This window comes from Neltuma alba, unplaced genomic scaffold (assembly GCF_004799145.2).
Source record: "Neltuma alba isolate B1F8T4 unplaced genomic scaffold, ASM479914v2 tig00012343_pilon, whole genome shotgun sequence".
In the NCBI taxonomy this organism is placed as follows: Eukaryota; Viridiplantae; Streptophyta; class Magnoliopsida; order Fabales; family Fabaceae; genus Neltuma; species Neltuma alba.
In genome coordinates, this window is record NW_021636852.1 from 143,563 (window position 1) to 158,951 (window position 15,389).

At 28.4% G+C, this 15,389-nt stretch overlaps 1 protein-coding gene across 1 annotated transcript; it reads left to right on the forward strand.

The window, feature by feature from the left end:
* Nucleotides 1–8,445: 8,445 nt before the first annotated feature.
* LOC114726153 (uncharacterized) lies at nucleotides 8,446–8,760 on the forward strand. Its single transcript, XM_028912719.1, has one exon. The coding sequence runs from the start codon at nucleotides 8,446–8,448 to the stop codon at nucleotides 8,758–8,760; it is 315 nt and encodes a 104-aa protein (XP_028768552.1).
* Nucleotides 8,761–15,389: the final 6,629 nt, after the last annotated feature.

Here is a 15,389-nt window from a genome sequence, read left to right on the forward strand (position 1 = left end):
TAGCTATTGTAGAAGAAAATACTTACTTTTTGGCCTGAACAAGAAAAGATAATTCAGCCGTGAATTTCTAATACTTTTTTTATACACCTTGGTCCTTTAAAAGATAGAATGATCCAGATTTTTATTAAATTATAGATACTAATATTTTAGATGGAACTAAAATTTATGATTTGAAAATTAAATAAACAAAATTAAAATGAAAGTAAATTTGAGAAATAAAAAATTATACTAACCTATTTTAAACTATAAATTATAAATGCCAAAATAACTTTGTTATAAAATTTTGAAGGATGAGTTAAAAGTTGGAAAGTTTAGGGGGAAAAACCCCTTATTGATAATTTTGGACCTATTTAAAATAATTTATAAGTAGCTTTTCAATCATACTTTATGAAATACGAGGTAAATATGTTAAATGAGTTTAATCTCGGTTTATGTAAAACGTACTTATAAGTAATTTCAATCGTGACAACAAATAGCTCCTTTATAAATGGGAAAAAAAATACTAATGTGTGTGCACAACTTGTAGAGCATGGATATTTTTTTATATATAAAAGTTTATCAGGTACTTCTTATTAATATAATTTATAATAGGAAACTTTTTTTTTTTCAAATTTTCCTCATAAAGTTGACGGGATTAATTGTAAATCAAGTTGATATCATGTTTGGAAAATTGGTTTTTGTATCAATTCATCTTTTAATATAAAGTTATATTATTAGTTTGTTATACAACAGTATCATATACATATACTTGATGCCTAAACTCATCTTCAAATCTTAACTAATATTACTTCTGGTTTTTAATATAAGAGCTAGTTGACTAATTTAAGTAGATTAAAAAATTAGTTAACTTAATTATTTGTAATAAATAGGTGTTGTTTTCTCTAAAATACATTTACCAACCATGAATATTAGGTAAAACTACCATTTGACAAAACTTTTAAGATGGGCAAGTACTACAAAAATTATCTTAAAAAAATAGATAAATATGAAAGATAAAATATATTAGGATCTTATATTTAGGACCAAATTGAAAGTCAAACTAGTTCTTTTTTTGTGCTACTCATAGGTATCCTCCTATTAGAAGCAATCTTATTTAAAATACTGTCAGGTACTAAATGTGGATACCTCTCTTAAGAGGAATTCAAAGTTTGGTTTCCTATATTGTGAGAGACTAGCCCCTTTTACTAAACTCAATCCCTGTTGGTAAGTCAAACTAATTCTTTTATTAAGAATAGAAAATAGTATCTTGTTATACAACATGATCACATGCAATTGAAGTTTCATCAAAACAACAACAACGATGATGAGAACACTCAATAGCTCATTTATTTGTAATATATATTATCTCCGTACCTTAATATAAAACCTAATTAATTTGGACAGATTAAAGAAGCTACTAAATTACTTTATTATAATATATATTATATAATCTCTTTAAAATACTTACGTGTATTATTAGATTATATATTAGTTTATAAATGAGGTAAATTAATTTTAAAAAAATAATAAATATAAATAATTTAAAAATATTTAGTAATTTTCTTAATGTTAACAAAGAAATTAATTAGATTTTATATTAAATACAGGAGGTAGTATTATATAGCCCATGTAGACATGTGACATTTTTATGTGATCCAATGCCATTGATATACGGATTTGAATTTTGGTTCTCATGGCACAGGAATAAATGACAAAAATGATAAGATATCGCGTTATGTGGTGTACAAGTTTATAAATAAGCTGTGGATTTTTTCTCGTTTCAAAAAATATCTTCCTCATTGCTTAGAAACAAGTAGGAGATTTTTCAGATAAAATGTGAGGTTGTTTTTGGAGACAACAGGTTGGTGGTCCCTTTAATAAGATCAAATCAATATATAATTTCGTTGTTAAAAAATATAGACTAAAGTATTTTTTTTTCCTTTAACTTCATACAAAAATTCAGTTTAATCTATTAATTTTAAAAAGTATATTTTTTGTTCTTTAACACTAAAATCATTAACAAACAATGATGATATTAAGATCTTGAATATTGATAAAACATTCTTAAATGCTACTGCTCTAGTCCTATTTATAAATCACTTTTAGTATATTTCACACTAGGAGTACACATGAGCAGGGTTGGATAGTACAGGACCCCTGTCCGATACCCAGTCCAAAATATGAAATGTGGCCCACTGCCCAGCCCTGTCCATAGAAGCCATAACCATTTTGGGTTGGACATGGACGCGTTGGGCAAGGCGGGTTTTGCTGCTCGAATAGTGATGACCTGCCGATATCACATGTAAAAAAAACTTTCATTAATACCTGAAAATTAATTTCATAATTTTATATTTTCACACATTGAAATTATTCAGAAATCATTTAAAACATGTCTTAACAAATATCTAAATAAATAATATTCATAATCCATTTAGAATAAAACAACTCTCAAGATTGTAATTAAAGCCTTAAAATTCAAACGGTTTGTATCAATTTCTAGAAAGTTGAGAAAAGAATAAAACATCTAAAAAAATTGAAGAGAGATTGAGACACATTGAGATATTCTATTGAGGGTCAGAGATGGCGATGTAATAGAAGCTTGATTAGCCATTTAAGTAGCAAAAATTAAATGTTACCTAAAGGATTGCAAAACGTTATTAAAATTGAAGCCATAGGCTAACAGGAATAATATAGACCATATGAAAATAGGGTGAAAATAATTGTAAAAAGAAAAATAAAAAATCTTAAAATCTTATAATAATTTAATATAACCACTTTTAATATACAAATATTTATTATGCAATACAATGCAGTTAGCAGTCCATACAACCAAAAGACTTCTTTCTATCATATGACTTGTTCATAAAAAATTAATACAAAAGAACTAAATATAAATTAAATAAAAAATAAAACATGTAATTAAGATAATTAAACCCCAATTTTCTTTCCCTGCTCCTACCCCAATCTTGTTTTCTATCTTGTATAAATATTCAAAATTGTTGATTTATACAAATATGTAATGTATGAACTCCATTCTCTAACAAAGAAAGTTGTCAATGGCATAGAGGGAAAGACTGACTTATCAATAACTAACATTATAATAACAATACACAATAGGATAGGCCCAATAAAGCTCACGAAGAACAAATTAAAAGCAAGATATTATTGCTTCTTTAGAAGAATTAGATCCCATAAAATGAAAAATTAATAGACATGTAACAATAATAAATTAAATTACAAAGAGGATGAAGATAACTTTTTTTGGATTAAAGAAATGTAATATATTAATATTGTTTCATAAATTATAATATATATATATATATATATAATCCGGGCAGGGCCAAATGGGCAGGTTAGCATGTCTTACCCGATGCCCAGCCCTGCCCATGAGGAGTGTTTGGATGAAATCAAAATCATGTTTTTAAAAGTGCTTTTACGGTACACGAAATAAATATGTGGAAGAGTTTATTTTGATTTGTAGAAAAGTATTTTTTAGAAGCACTTCTGATGCTTCCCAAACACTCCGGAAATGCCATGCCCATTCTTTTTCAGGCTTTTTTTTTCGACTTGGACTGGACAATTTTTCTTTGGGCTCGAGTGGGCTCAGCTAGCATTTAGGCTTCATGCACACCCCTATTTCATAAAGATCAAGAAAAACCTTAAACTTCATTAATTCTCATTTAAAATTCAATAACTTTTCAACTTTATTTTTATTTAATATATATTATATCTCATCTAAACAAAGTCAACACCATAATAAATGAAGGGTAAAATTGTACATCTATACAAAAAATTCTCTCAGTGTCCTATGAATATGACTAAAAAATATTGTCTCTCTCTACCCTACAAAATAGGACCAAATGAGTAACATATTAAGTGTATTTTTTTAAATAATCATAATTATTATAAAAAGTCATCATTTAAGACTAATGATTTTAAGATTAAAGTACTAGAAATGTACTTTTCAAAATTAAGTAACCAAATTAAAATCTTATATAAAGTTAAATGATCAAATATATACTTTAGGCAAAAATATAAAAAGTCTAAGGGCTTGTTTGGGATAACGTTTAAAAACACTTATAAGCACGTTTCATGTAAATTGAAACAAAACTCCTTCTACATACTTATCTTATATTTTGTAAATCATGATTGAAAAGTTATTTATAAGCTATTTCGAAAGGGCCCTAAGTTTTATAAGTAAAGCCGTCTACTGCTTAGAAAAAAATTGATAATAAAATAGCAGTGATTTTCTTGATGATTAAAAAAAAGTATTGGTCTGGTTCTCTACCTTAATGGCAAAAAATTGATCAAATTTTATTGAGCACAAGTCATAATAACTATTTATCCCCAAAAAAAAAAGACTTTGGCTACGAAATAATTGAACAATTGGGAGCAATCTATTCACAATACTTAGTTGATATTTATAAGAAGTATATAATAAACTAAGTTCAATACCACTTGTTTAGCATAAAGAAAAATAATACTCCTTCAGTCTCAAATATAAAATTTATTTTGCAGTATAAATTAAATTTAAAACCGAAAGAGTATTTTATATATAAATAATATGGCTTATCTCAAATTCTATCCAAATGCATGATACTTATCCTAGTCTTGTTATTGTTGTCATTTTGACATTGATTTGAATGGATCTATTGTTTCAAATGCATGATTCATTATTTCAAAATAATTAGGGTTTCTACAAGGTAACAAGTTTGACCCTACTTTATAGAGTCGGCCTAACCGTATTCTCTGTACTATTCAAAGGTATAGTCTAAAATAATTTCTTATTTTAAATTAAACAAAGGCTAAAACATACTTTTAGTCCTTTGACTTTTTACAAGGTTTTATTTTGGTCTCTTAATTTTCAAAAGTAAACTTTTAGTTCTCTAACTCTAAAACTGTTAACAAAAATGATATTAAGCTCTTACGTGTTAATAAAACATTACTAAATACTAACATATTAAGTTTAATATTCAAAATAACCATGAATGTTATAAAAAAAATTATTATTTAAGACTAGCAATTTTGGGGTTAAAAGACAAAAAGTATACTTTCTAAAGTTAAGAAACTAAACTGAAACTTTACATAAAGTTAAAGAACCAAATGTATATTTTAATCCTAAACAAATAAATGCCATAAATTTAAGCCCAAGGCCCATTAACACAAACCCTTGCATCCACGTTTATACTTAATTAGCCCGTCATAATTTTATCTCTAGCCACTCCCATTTGAAAAACCGTTTTGCGTGTGCCCCAAACCCCACGTTGATTTACAATCAAAGCCCAAAAGAAGCCTCTGGGCTCTTATTGATTGGTGGGTTTCTCTTTCTCACCATGCACAGACCCAATCACTTTCATTTCAAGGACACCGCATTTGAAAACACTCGCATATTTGTGAAATCAAGAATCGTAAAAAAAAGTTAGCGGCTCACAATTTGAAAAATTAAGGTTTAAATTCCCAGTCAAAGAGCTGGCACAAAAAAAAAAAATCCCACTCAAAGAAGTATCTACATTTAGGTATGGTAGAAGCACTGAAAATTAGGGTAGGGATTGGGATTAGAATTGAGAAAAATCTACATTGGCAAAAAAAAAAAAGAATTGAGAAAAATCTACTAAAAGAATATTTAGCATAATAGATTACTTGTTGTAAGAGATTAGCCAAACTTATGAATATAAGATTGGAAAATACCACAGGGAAAGTGGTATTCCCCAATCCTACCCTATAGGTTTGCCTAATCTCATATAACAAGCAATTATTCATATTAAATACTATTTTAATGATTTTTCTCAATTGCAATCCAAATCCCAATCTTTTATTTTCAATATTTTGTACCAAACAAGACCTTAGTGCTTAACAATACCTTAAATAAGATTATCTTCAATAGAAATATACTTGTGCATAACAAAACAAAAAAATATTTGTGAAGTTACACCCCAAAAAAAATCAATATTTGTGAAGTTAAAAATGAAGCAGAACAACAGGGTTAGTAACTTAATTAGTACACGGGAATCTAAAATTATTAAGAAACATGGTACGCAAATGAGAAAAATGCACAGAATTGTCTGTTTCAATTGTTTTATACATGTAGATTTAAATTAAATCAACCTTTTGTTATGGGATTTTTTTATTTAATATTTTGAAAATAAAAAAAATTCATGATTTATCTTGGCAACAAAGATACTCAAGACTTAATAAATAACTCTCTCTCTCTCTCTCTCTCTCTCGCGCGCGCGCGCGCGCACGCAGCCTCGTCATCACCTACCCGGTCGCTCCTCTTGAGCCACGCACCCCATAATCAGCAGCTGGCAATTTCTCTTTGTCCTAAATTATATCATTGTATTTATTTTAGAAGAAATATCTGTAAAAAAAAACATCATTTACAAATCAAACTGTTATATTTACAGTGTGTTTACAAATCATACTTTCATAACACTATTTGCAAATTAAATTTGTAAAACTGTTAAAAAAATTGAACTTTTTTATTGTATTTTTTGTTTTTTTAATTTTTTTTAATTTGAGATGTATATGTAATTTTTATTCTAATGTTTTTGCCAACGAATTTTCATTTAATTTTTTAAGATAAAGATGACTGCGATTGAAAAAAAAAGTTATATATGAGGGCATTTCTTTTGTTAGAGTAGTCAATTAAGACGGCTTTTATATGTTTCTCTTCGATGGACTATGATAGATATACCTCTGTACATATTTTAATACTTTTTGAATAATTGAAAATTCGTCGCTTTTATTATTAGAGCCATCGGCTTCAAATCAATTGCTAACCAGTGATGACCCCATGCGAATGCCGACCTATGCTTTTATGTTGCCGAGTTGGACTATGAACTTTCATATTTAAACGCCCCTCTCTTTTAAACTTATTTTTTTAAAAAATAGTACAACAACCTGCTTTCCCCCTTCTGATCTTATTAATAAATTGTATTATTGAATTTTTCACATAAATATATTGTTTTATCTTTTATTTATTATTGTATACATCAATACATTTTTTTTTTTGGAAAAATGCAGTGTATAAACAAGATAAAATTGAAGAGTTGTTAAGTTTCAAAATAGAATTAACAAAATTTAAAATTTTTCTTAAATACGATAAAATATACTGAAAACAACTTATAATAAATAGGATAAAATGGGTATTATAGACATACGGACATGATTCTTATTTTAAGTAAGGCTTATTCATAACCGCTTGTATTTTGAATTTTTGATCATATTTACGCGCTTCATGACTTCAGGCACCCAATTTCCCGGTCAAAACTTGAGAATTTTGTTAACAAAAAAAAATTGGGAATTTGGATCACCACATTTATTACTGAGCATGAATGCCACGTGTCAAACACTCCCCTTGAGTCGGTGCGACTTGGGATCGGTATATTAAGTGAAAAAATAATTTATTTATAAATATAAATTACTTGTTGGATAATTAATGAGTTTTTTTTTAATTTTATCCCTATTAACTTAAATAGGTGTGAGAAAATATAACACATATTTTTTAATACCCTTCCTTTTAATAAAGGCAAAAATTAAAAAAAATTATCAATTTAATGTATTTCTTAGCTAATTTAGAATCCAAGTGACTTATAAATAGCAATAGAGTGGTACTCCCTAATTCATTATTTATGAAGGGCATTTCCTTTTGTAAAAATTACATTAAACATTCATAAAATTTTACTATACCACTTATATTTAATTAAGGTAAAATTATTTTACAAGTGGCTATATTTTCACTCAATTTTCAATTTGATATCCGTGTTGTTTTTTACCTCTTTATTAAACTCTTTAATTGTGTTTTGTTAGTTTTGTATTTATTGTAACTTTATACTGTTGGCAATTGGCATTGTTAGTTACTACATAGAGGTTACGGTTTCAACAAAACAAAGTTAAATAATAATTTAATAAAGAGAAAAAATATATATAGGTATTAAATTTAAAAATTTTAAAAATATATAGGTTTTCCCTTTAATTTATCAGCAATGTACAATTTCGATTATTTTTCGTGGCGGGTAAAATGGGCTATGCACAGTACCATCAAGCGTGTTTCCTCCAAAATGGAAAAATTCCACCAGATACGAAAATTTCGATGTTCTCATCATTATCTATCCCTTCAACACGACTAAGTAATTAGTCCTGAAATCAGAACCATCAAAGTCCTCTATGTGATGATTCGTTTGCCCAAACATATACTAGTCGACGCCGTCCTTGTGATAATAATCTTCCCCAACGCAAACGCCAATTTGACTGCTTCCTTCCCCTCTCTCTCTCTCTATGACTTAAGTCGTTGAACCTACCCATCCCCACAGAAGCACACCCATGAACTTCCTTTCTCTCTCTAACATACATCTCTCGCCTCAACCGATAATATATATACACCTCTCAAATAACCAGTTCCTTCATATCATTAACGGGTCTGGCTTGAGCTTAGTTCAAGAGCTGCGACGACTATCATCGAGAACTATGAAGACAAGCAGGAGCAGTACCAAAGGTGATTCAGCTTCGTGGTTTTGCGGCGCAGTACTTCTGGGTTTGATATTATTGGGGTGTATCAGAGAGAGAAGTGGTGGCGGCGGCGACGGCGACGATATCAGAGGGAAGAAGCTGCTTGAACGGCCGTGCGATGAGATATATGTCGTCGGAGAAGGCGAGACTCTTCATTCTATTAGCCACAAGTGCAGCGACCCGTTCATCGTAGAACAAAATCCTCATATTCATGATCCTGATGATGTTTTTCCTGGACTTGTCATCAAAATCACCCCCACCAATCTTCACTAGCTATGTATATATCAAGCACTCTGCTTCCCTTAATTTCTTCTTCCTCTGAATCCTGATGTGAGTTTGTATGTATATATTGTATACTAATTAATACGTGAAGATGGTTATGGAATTCCGAAGATGACAAGGAGATGTGTAAACTGTAAAGGTGGTTTGAGTTTAATTTGAACGGGGCTTCCTTTGTTGGTCTTCCATGTTCAGTTGTGTTTGGCACTGTAAGAGAATAAAATGTTTTGATTTATTCCGGAAAAAAAAAAGAGAAAATGTTTTGACTTTTGAGAGCTTGTAAAACACAGAACATGTGCCTCTCTCCATTTAATTTTTTCATTTACTCTTGCTTCCAGCAACAAGAAGGAAAGAGCGAGGTTGTTGGTATTTCTACATATAACCATCAGTTTCAACGCAATCTCGCTGAACATTAATTCTTGTTTCTTGCAATTTTATATAAGTTCACATCCCATTTTGTTTATGAAATTTATAATTTTATTTATATAAAGTATTACTGATGATTATAATGAGGAATTCTCAATTAATGGGTTATTTCAATGTACATGATTCAATAGACAAAATAGTTTGAGAAAACCAAGACACATTTGTTATAAATAATTAAATTAATTTTCTTAATATTTACTAATTAGTTATCTAATTCTTATATTAAAATCGGAGGCAGTATTATTAGGGGATATTTTAGAGAAATCTGATCACATTTGTTAGAATGAAAGTAATTTATTTAATTTACTCAAATTGTTAAGCAGCTTTTATATTAAAGATAAGAGGATTATAAATTTATAAGGCATTTTTTTTAAAAAAATGATTCTTATTATAACTAAGACATTAACTATATTTTTTTTAAAAAGAATATTCTATTTAAAATATCATTAACTGTATTTTCAATGGCTTATTGAGTGTAACTGATGGTAATAAATATGGGCAATTTTTTCTTTATTTTCAAACAAAGTTAATGACCTAATAATCTCTTTTCAATTTTGATGAGGTGAGTAGAGATAGCTTATAACGAAGAGATAGAAGGCGGTATAAATTAAACACAATATAGGCACGTATAAAAGCAAGCTTTGGATAAAAACTTGTGGTAAACTAACTCTCACTAAAATATATTTAAGCAGCCTACTATGATTAGAAGGTGTTACCAAATCATAATTTTAAAAGTCACTTTATGATTTACGAAGTAAGTAAATAAGAGAAGTTTTATTTTGATTTGTGCGGAAACACTTATGAAAAGTACTTTTTTGGATAACCAAACACTCCTTAAGTTACACTGAGGGAAATTATATGGTTGGTCGAACCATTTAACAAATAATTAAATATTTAAAATTCATAAATACGGTTCAGAAAAAGTGCAAGATAACAGATAATAATATAAAAAAAATTTAAAATTCACATGTACATTAATAACTGCATCCACATCAATCGATAGTATACAAACAAGACACATGAGGTGTCTTTACATATAATAATTAGACATAGCTTCCGGGGATTAAAAGAAAAGACGTATTATTATTTTCATTGTTTGAGGATAACTCAACTTACTATGTAGCTTTTATTAATAAATAAACCAGTGTCTTTTAATTTTTATTGTTATATGAAATATTAAAATAATAATAAATATACTACCTCTGGTCCTTAATATAAGACCTAGTTTGACTCTAATTTTGGTCATAAATATAAGACTTCAATCCACTTTGTCTCTAATATTTATGTTTTTTTTTTCTAAGGTTGTCCTTCTAATAATGGTAGTTCTAACCAACACCCTTGATTAACTAGGATATTTTAAAAAAGACAACTATTTATTATAAATAACTAACTTAACTTACTTCCTTGATCTCCTCAAATTAGTCAACTAGCTCTTATAATTAGGACCAGGGGTAGTATATCATAATCATATCAAAATAGATATATGTTAAATGAGTTAAACCAACTATTTCATCCAAGCTGACATGTTCAACTTATGAACCTTTTAGCTTTGCCCATGCCAGTAAGTATAACTATGTATTGATTTTGGGAATTTTTATGGCTTTTTTTGAAAAATTATGTATATTAGCATCATTAAATATACAAATTATATGTACCATTGATATTGATTAATGATACTAAAAATAATAGAGTAGGTGATAATTTAAAATAATGGTAGGAAGCGACAAAGATGGAAGTGACAGAGCAACTAACGACCACAAGAATGATTATAATGATAATAGTAATGTAATATGCTTTGTTTCTAGTCAGCTCACAACGTAAATTATTTATCTTGATTCTATAATCTCATCAATTTAAAATGCAAAAACAATAATATAAATATACGTAACAAAAAGGGCACAAGAAAATTCTACATATTTCGTGAGGATCAAGTTAGCTTTCACAAGATAAATATATGTTAGCTTTTGTCAAACTTTCATAACCAAATAAATTATAGTGAATTCTTTTATAGTACTTCAATTCTTTGTTCATACGCAATAAATAAATAAATAAATAAAACAATTATTGAGAGCTGATAACTCAAGTTGATCAAAGCAAGCATCTACTTGCGAAACCTTAAAAAACAAATTCCCACGGCTAATGGGAATTTTAAATTATCCAAAGGAATTTAATTAAAAGTTTTTGGCCTGAGAAGGAATTCAATTTATTGGAAACTATTTCTATATAAGGAAAATTAATTTGTGGATACTTATAATTTTATTAACTGGTTTTTAATCCGATTTCTATCATTTTTTCTTTTTAATTGGAGTATTGCAGTTTTCTCAATTATAGACTTTAATCTCAATACTCATAATATTTTAATTAAAGTTGATAGAAATACTGACTAAGTGACATGTAAGTTGTCATAAAAATATAAAATAAGTTTTTTTAAAAATAAATTAATCGATCAAAATTTATTTATTGTTGACAAAAAAAAAATTATGATAGTAACTTTCTGTTGCAAATTAATACTGTTTCTCTCAAAAGTTAATAAATTATAAGCATAGAAAGTAAGGCTTATAATTGAAAAAACACTGTAGGGACTTAATAAAAAAAAACTATGGCGAGCTAACTAAAACTAATATGAAACTATAAAACTTATAAATTAATTTTCTCTAAATTTTATATTAGATATATAGAAATATATATTTTCAAGCACACAGGATTTTTTTCCCAATAATTAATTAAAGATTTCATCCTCAAAATCTCAGACATGCGTTGTTCCTCCGTCTTTATCTGCCTTCATATGATTGTATAATTAATTAAAATGAAGTGTACGTGAAAATTTAAAAAATAAAAATAAAAATGATTCTTTCTGACTTGCGAACGTGACATTACATGTGAGATGATATTATATGTCTCCATTCTTTTTTCCTTTATAACCCTCCTGATCATCTAATATTTAGTAGTACTTATTACTTCCAAACATACACTAATTTTTTCATTTTATATTTTAAATAAAATAATTTAAAATATTTTTTAAAAAAATTTTAACTGAGGGTATTTTGAGAAATATATGCCATGTATATAATTATTACCTAACTTAACTAACTTTCTTAATTTAATCAAAATAGTTAAATATATCATATATTAAAGATCGGATGAGTATTTTTTTTGAATCCTATTATCAAGTATTCTAGCAACCAACTGCCCTGAATCATATTGATGCTTTACGATCATAATGCCTCTCTCCAAGGGACCTTTTTAATAAGGTGAAACTTGAAACATAATTCTCCCACTTTATAATCTTGTTGATCCATCAATTCACCAAGTATCCTCTTGGTCATATGTCTTCATTCTTTTTTGTAGAGTTTGGTATACGTTCTTTTCTGGTTCAACGAATTGCAGTTATGCTCATAACTATTAGGGTTCGAGTTTAATTTCTGAATTAATTGATTGATTAATTAATTAATTAAGCCACCAGGTCTGTTCATATATACTACATATATATTTTCCCGATGATCTATACTTAACTTATTTTTCTAGAATTATATAGTAAGTGAAATGTCTGGCATGACAGGGTCTGTTTTTTGTTATAAACGCAACTCAATTATTGCAGGAAAAAAAATTAGATGGATCTTTCGTTTGTGATTAGTTATTTATGGTAATGGACACATGGATATTATTGTAGCCACTGCTGTTCAATGATTTTCTTTTTCTTTTTCTTTTTTTTCCCTTTTGAATTTTTATCAAATTTAGGAAGATTAAATCATTTATGGATGTGGTGTGTGTTTGGCACATGCTTATATCAAAGTAGGTCGAATTAACTGGATCAATTTATTAAACTCATAAATTTGACAAGTTATATATTGGTAGACTCTTTTTTCTAAATAAAAATTAAAACAACAGAATGGTCCTTATCCGAATTTAGAAAATTCCATAGAGTGTACAAATTGTATATATAATAAAAAGTAATAGTGGTGAAAAACATTTGGGAAATATCGGGCCTGTTTGGTTTTCTGTTTTTAAAACAATGTTGAAAAATAAAAAATAAAAATGCAATTAATTTATCAACGAAAAATCAGTAGCATAATAGTCTTTTAAAATTTAAAATAAAAATAACCTTTTAACTAATATTTCTTTAAAAAATTAATTTATCAATGAAAAAAATTACAAATTAAAAATTTTAAATTAAATCTTAATATTCATATCAAATTTTAAATAATCTAAATTGTATTATAGTGATAAGCACGTTCTATGGTAAGCACGGAACAAGAATTTAGAAAAGAGATAGTTAATGTTATATTTTCATTGGTTAAAGCCTCATTAATAAAGTAACCTGCTTCTCTCTTTTAGGGTTGAGTATTCAGTTATTCGATTATGTTATCAATGATAATTGAACTAATTAAATAACCAAACTGTACATGTTTACAAAACTGAACCGAAACCGAAATGCAACAACTAACTAAACCAAATTAACTGAATAAATTTGATTAGAGTAGATAGTTTATTTGGTTAGTGGACCTTTTTTGAGCTTTTTCTGTTCCAAACAGCAACATAATGAAAGTCCAAACAAAAGTCCAAACACTAACAATCTGTTTGAACTTTGAAGGCATACAAGATCCATAAGAAGACACAAATTGATGACAAATTTAAATTTAAACATAATAAAAGTCTAACCGAATAAAATTACCAGTTACAAGATAACATATAGATATAGTTTACTTTAGATTATTTTAAATTCAAACACAAGATTTATAGAAGATAACATGTAGAGGTCATTTACTTTAGATTATGTTATATACTTAATATAAATATATCGATAAAATTTTAATATAAAAATTACAGATATAATTATAAATGGAATCTAAAAGCGAAAATTCTGGAAGAAGTATATGAGACATAGGGAGGCTGGCTGGTCAAAGAAAAAAGAAAATAGAGAGAAAGATTTTTAAAAAATAAAAAAATAGTTTTTTCCAATAATTTTTGGTTATTTGGTTATAACTGAAATATTTTAACACACTGAACCAAACATCAATAACTAAAATAACCAAAAAAATAAAAACCAAATTAACTAAACTGAAAAAAAATGAATTGAGATGAGATTCAATTCGGTGTTTGATTACAGTTTGGTTTTACTCACCCCCTCCATCACCCCCATCCTCTGTTGGCAAAGAAGAGGAAGAAATAGACAAATAGAAAAGCAAAGAAATAATAAACAAATGCTTTTTGTATTGCTTCTGACTTGGTGTAAAATGACAACATCACAGGTCCCTATATATAGGCTAAGAACAAATTGAATATCCCACGTATCTCGGTCCTCTAACCCACTAAGTTGTACACTATCACCTTACTTGAGAAAATAAAGGACTCTGGAGAAAATAAAGGACCACTAAATACATTACTAACAGCCTTGAGGATAAAACAAAAAAATAAATTAAACAAATAGAAACGTGGAGAAAAATACGAGCATCAGTTTTGAATTATTCTTCAACACTCCCCCTTAATTCAAAACTACAAACACCAAGTAATTCTCTGAAATAGCAGAACTTCTCTTTTGATAAAGCCTTGGTCAAAACATCAGCCAGCTGCTCTTGTGTGCTGCAATATTCCAATGCTATCTCCTTCTTTGCTACCAGATCATGAATGAAATGATAACGAATATCAATGTGCTTGGTTCTGCTGTGAAATGTTGGATTCTTTGTCATGGAGATAGTTGCCTTATTGTCACAAAATATCTCTGTTGGTCCCTTCTGTTGTTGTTGAAGATCTACAAGCACTCTTCTTAGCCAAATAGCTTGACAAGCTGTTGAAGTTGCTGCATAAAACTCAGCTTCTGAGGTTGACAATGCTACAGTAGCTTGTTTTTTTGAACTCCAGGTGATCACTCCTGAGCCTAGAGTGAAAACATTAGCTGAAATACTTTTTCTATCATTTAGTGAGCTTGCCCAATCACTATCTGTATACCCACACAACCTGAAATTAGAGACTTTAGAGTACCAAATGCCATACTCCAAAGTTCCAGCAATATAGCGTAAGACCCTCTTTGCAGCTCCATAATGAACAGTTGAAGGTTGTTGCATAAATCTAGAAATAACACTGACAGGAAATGCAATATCAGGTCTAGTGTGGGTTAGATAAATTAGACCTCCAACCAAGCTTCTGAATCTCCTTGCATCTGCCATCTCTCCTCCATCTTCTTGCTGTAATTTTTCATT

What these genes read in the sequence shown, in the direction of transcription:
- LOC114726153 (XM_028912719.1), top strand. Translation starts at nt 8,446, where the DNA reads ATGAAGACAAGCAGGAGCAGTACCAAAGGTGATTCAGCTTCGTGGTTT.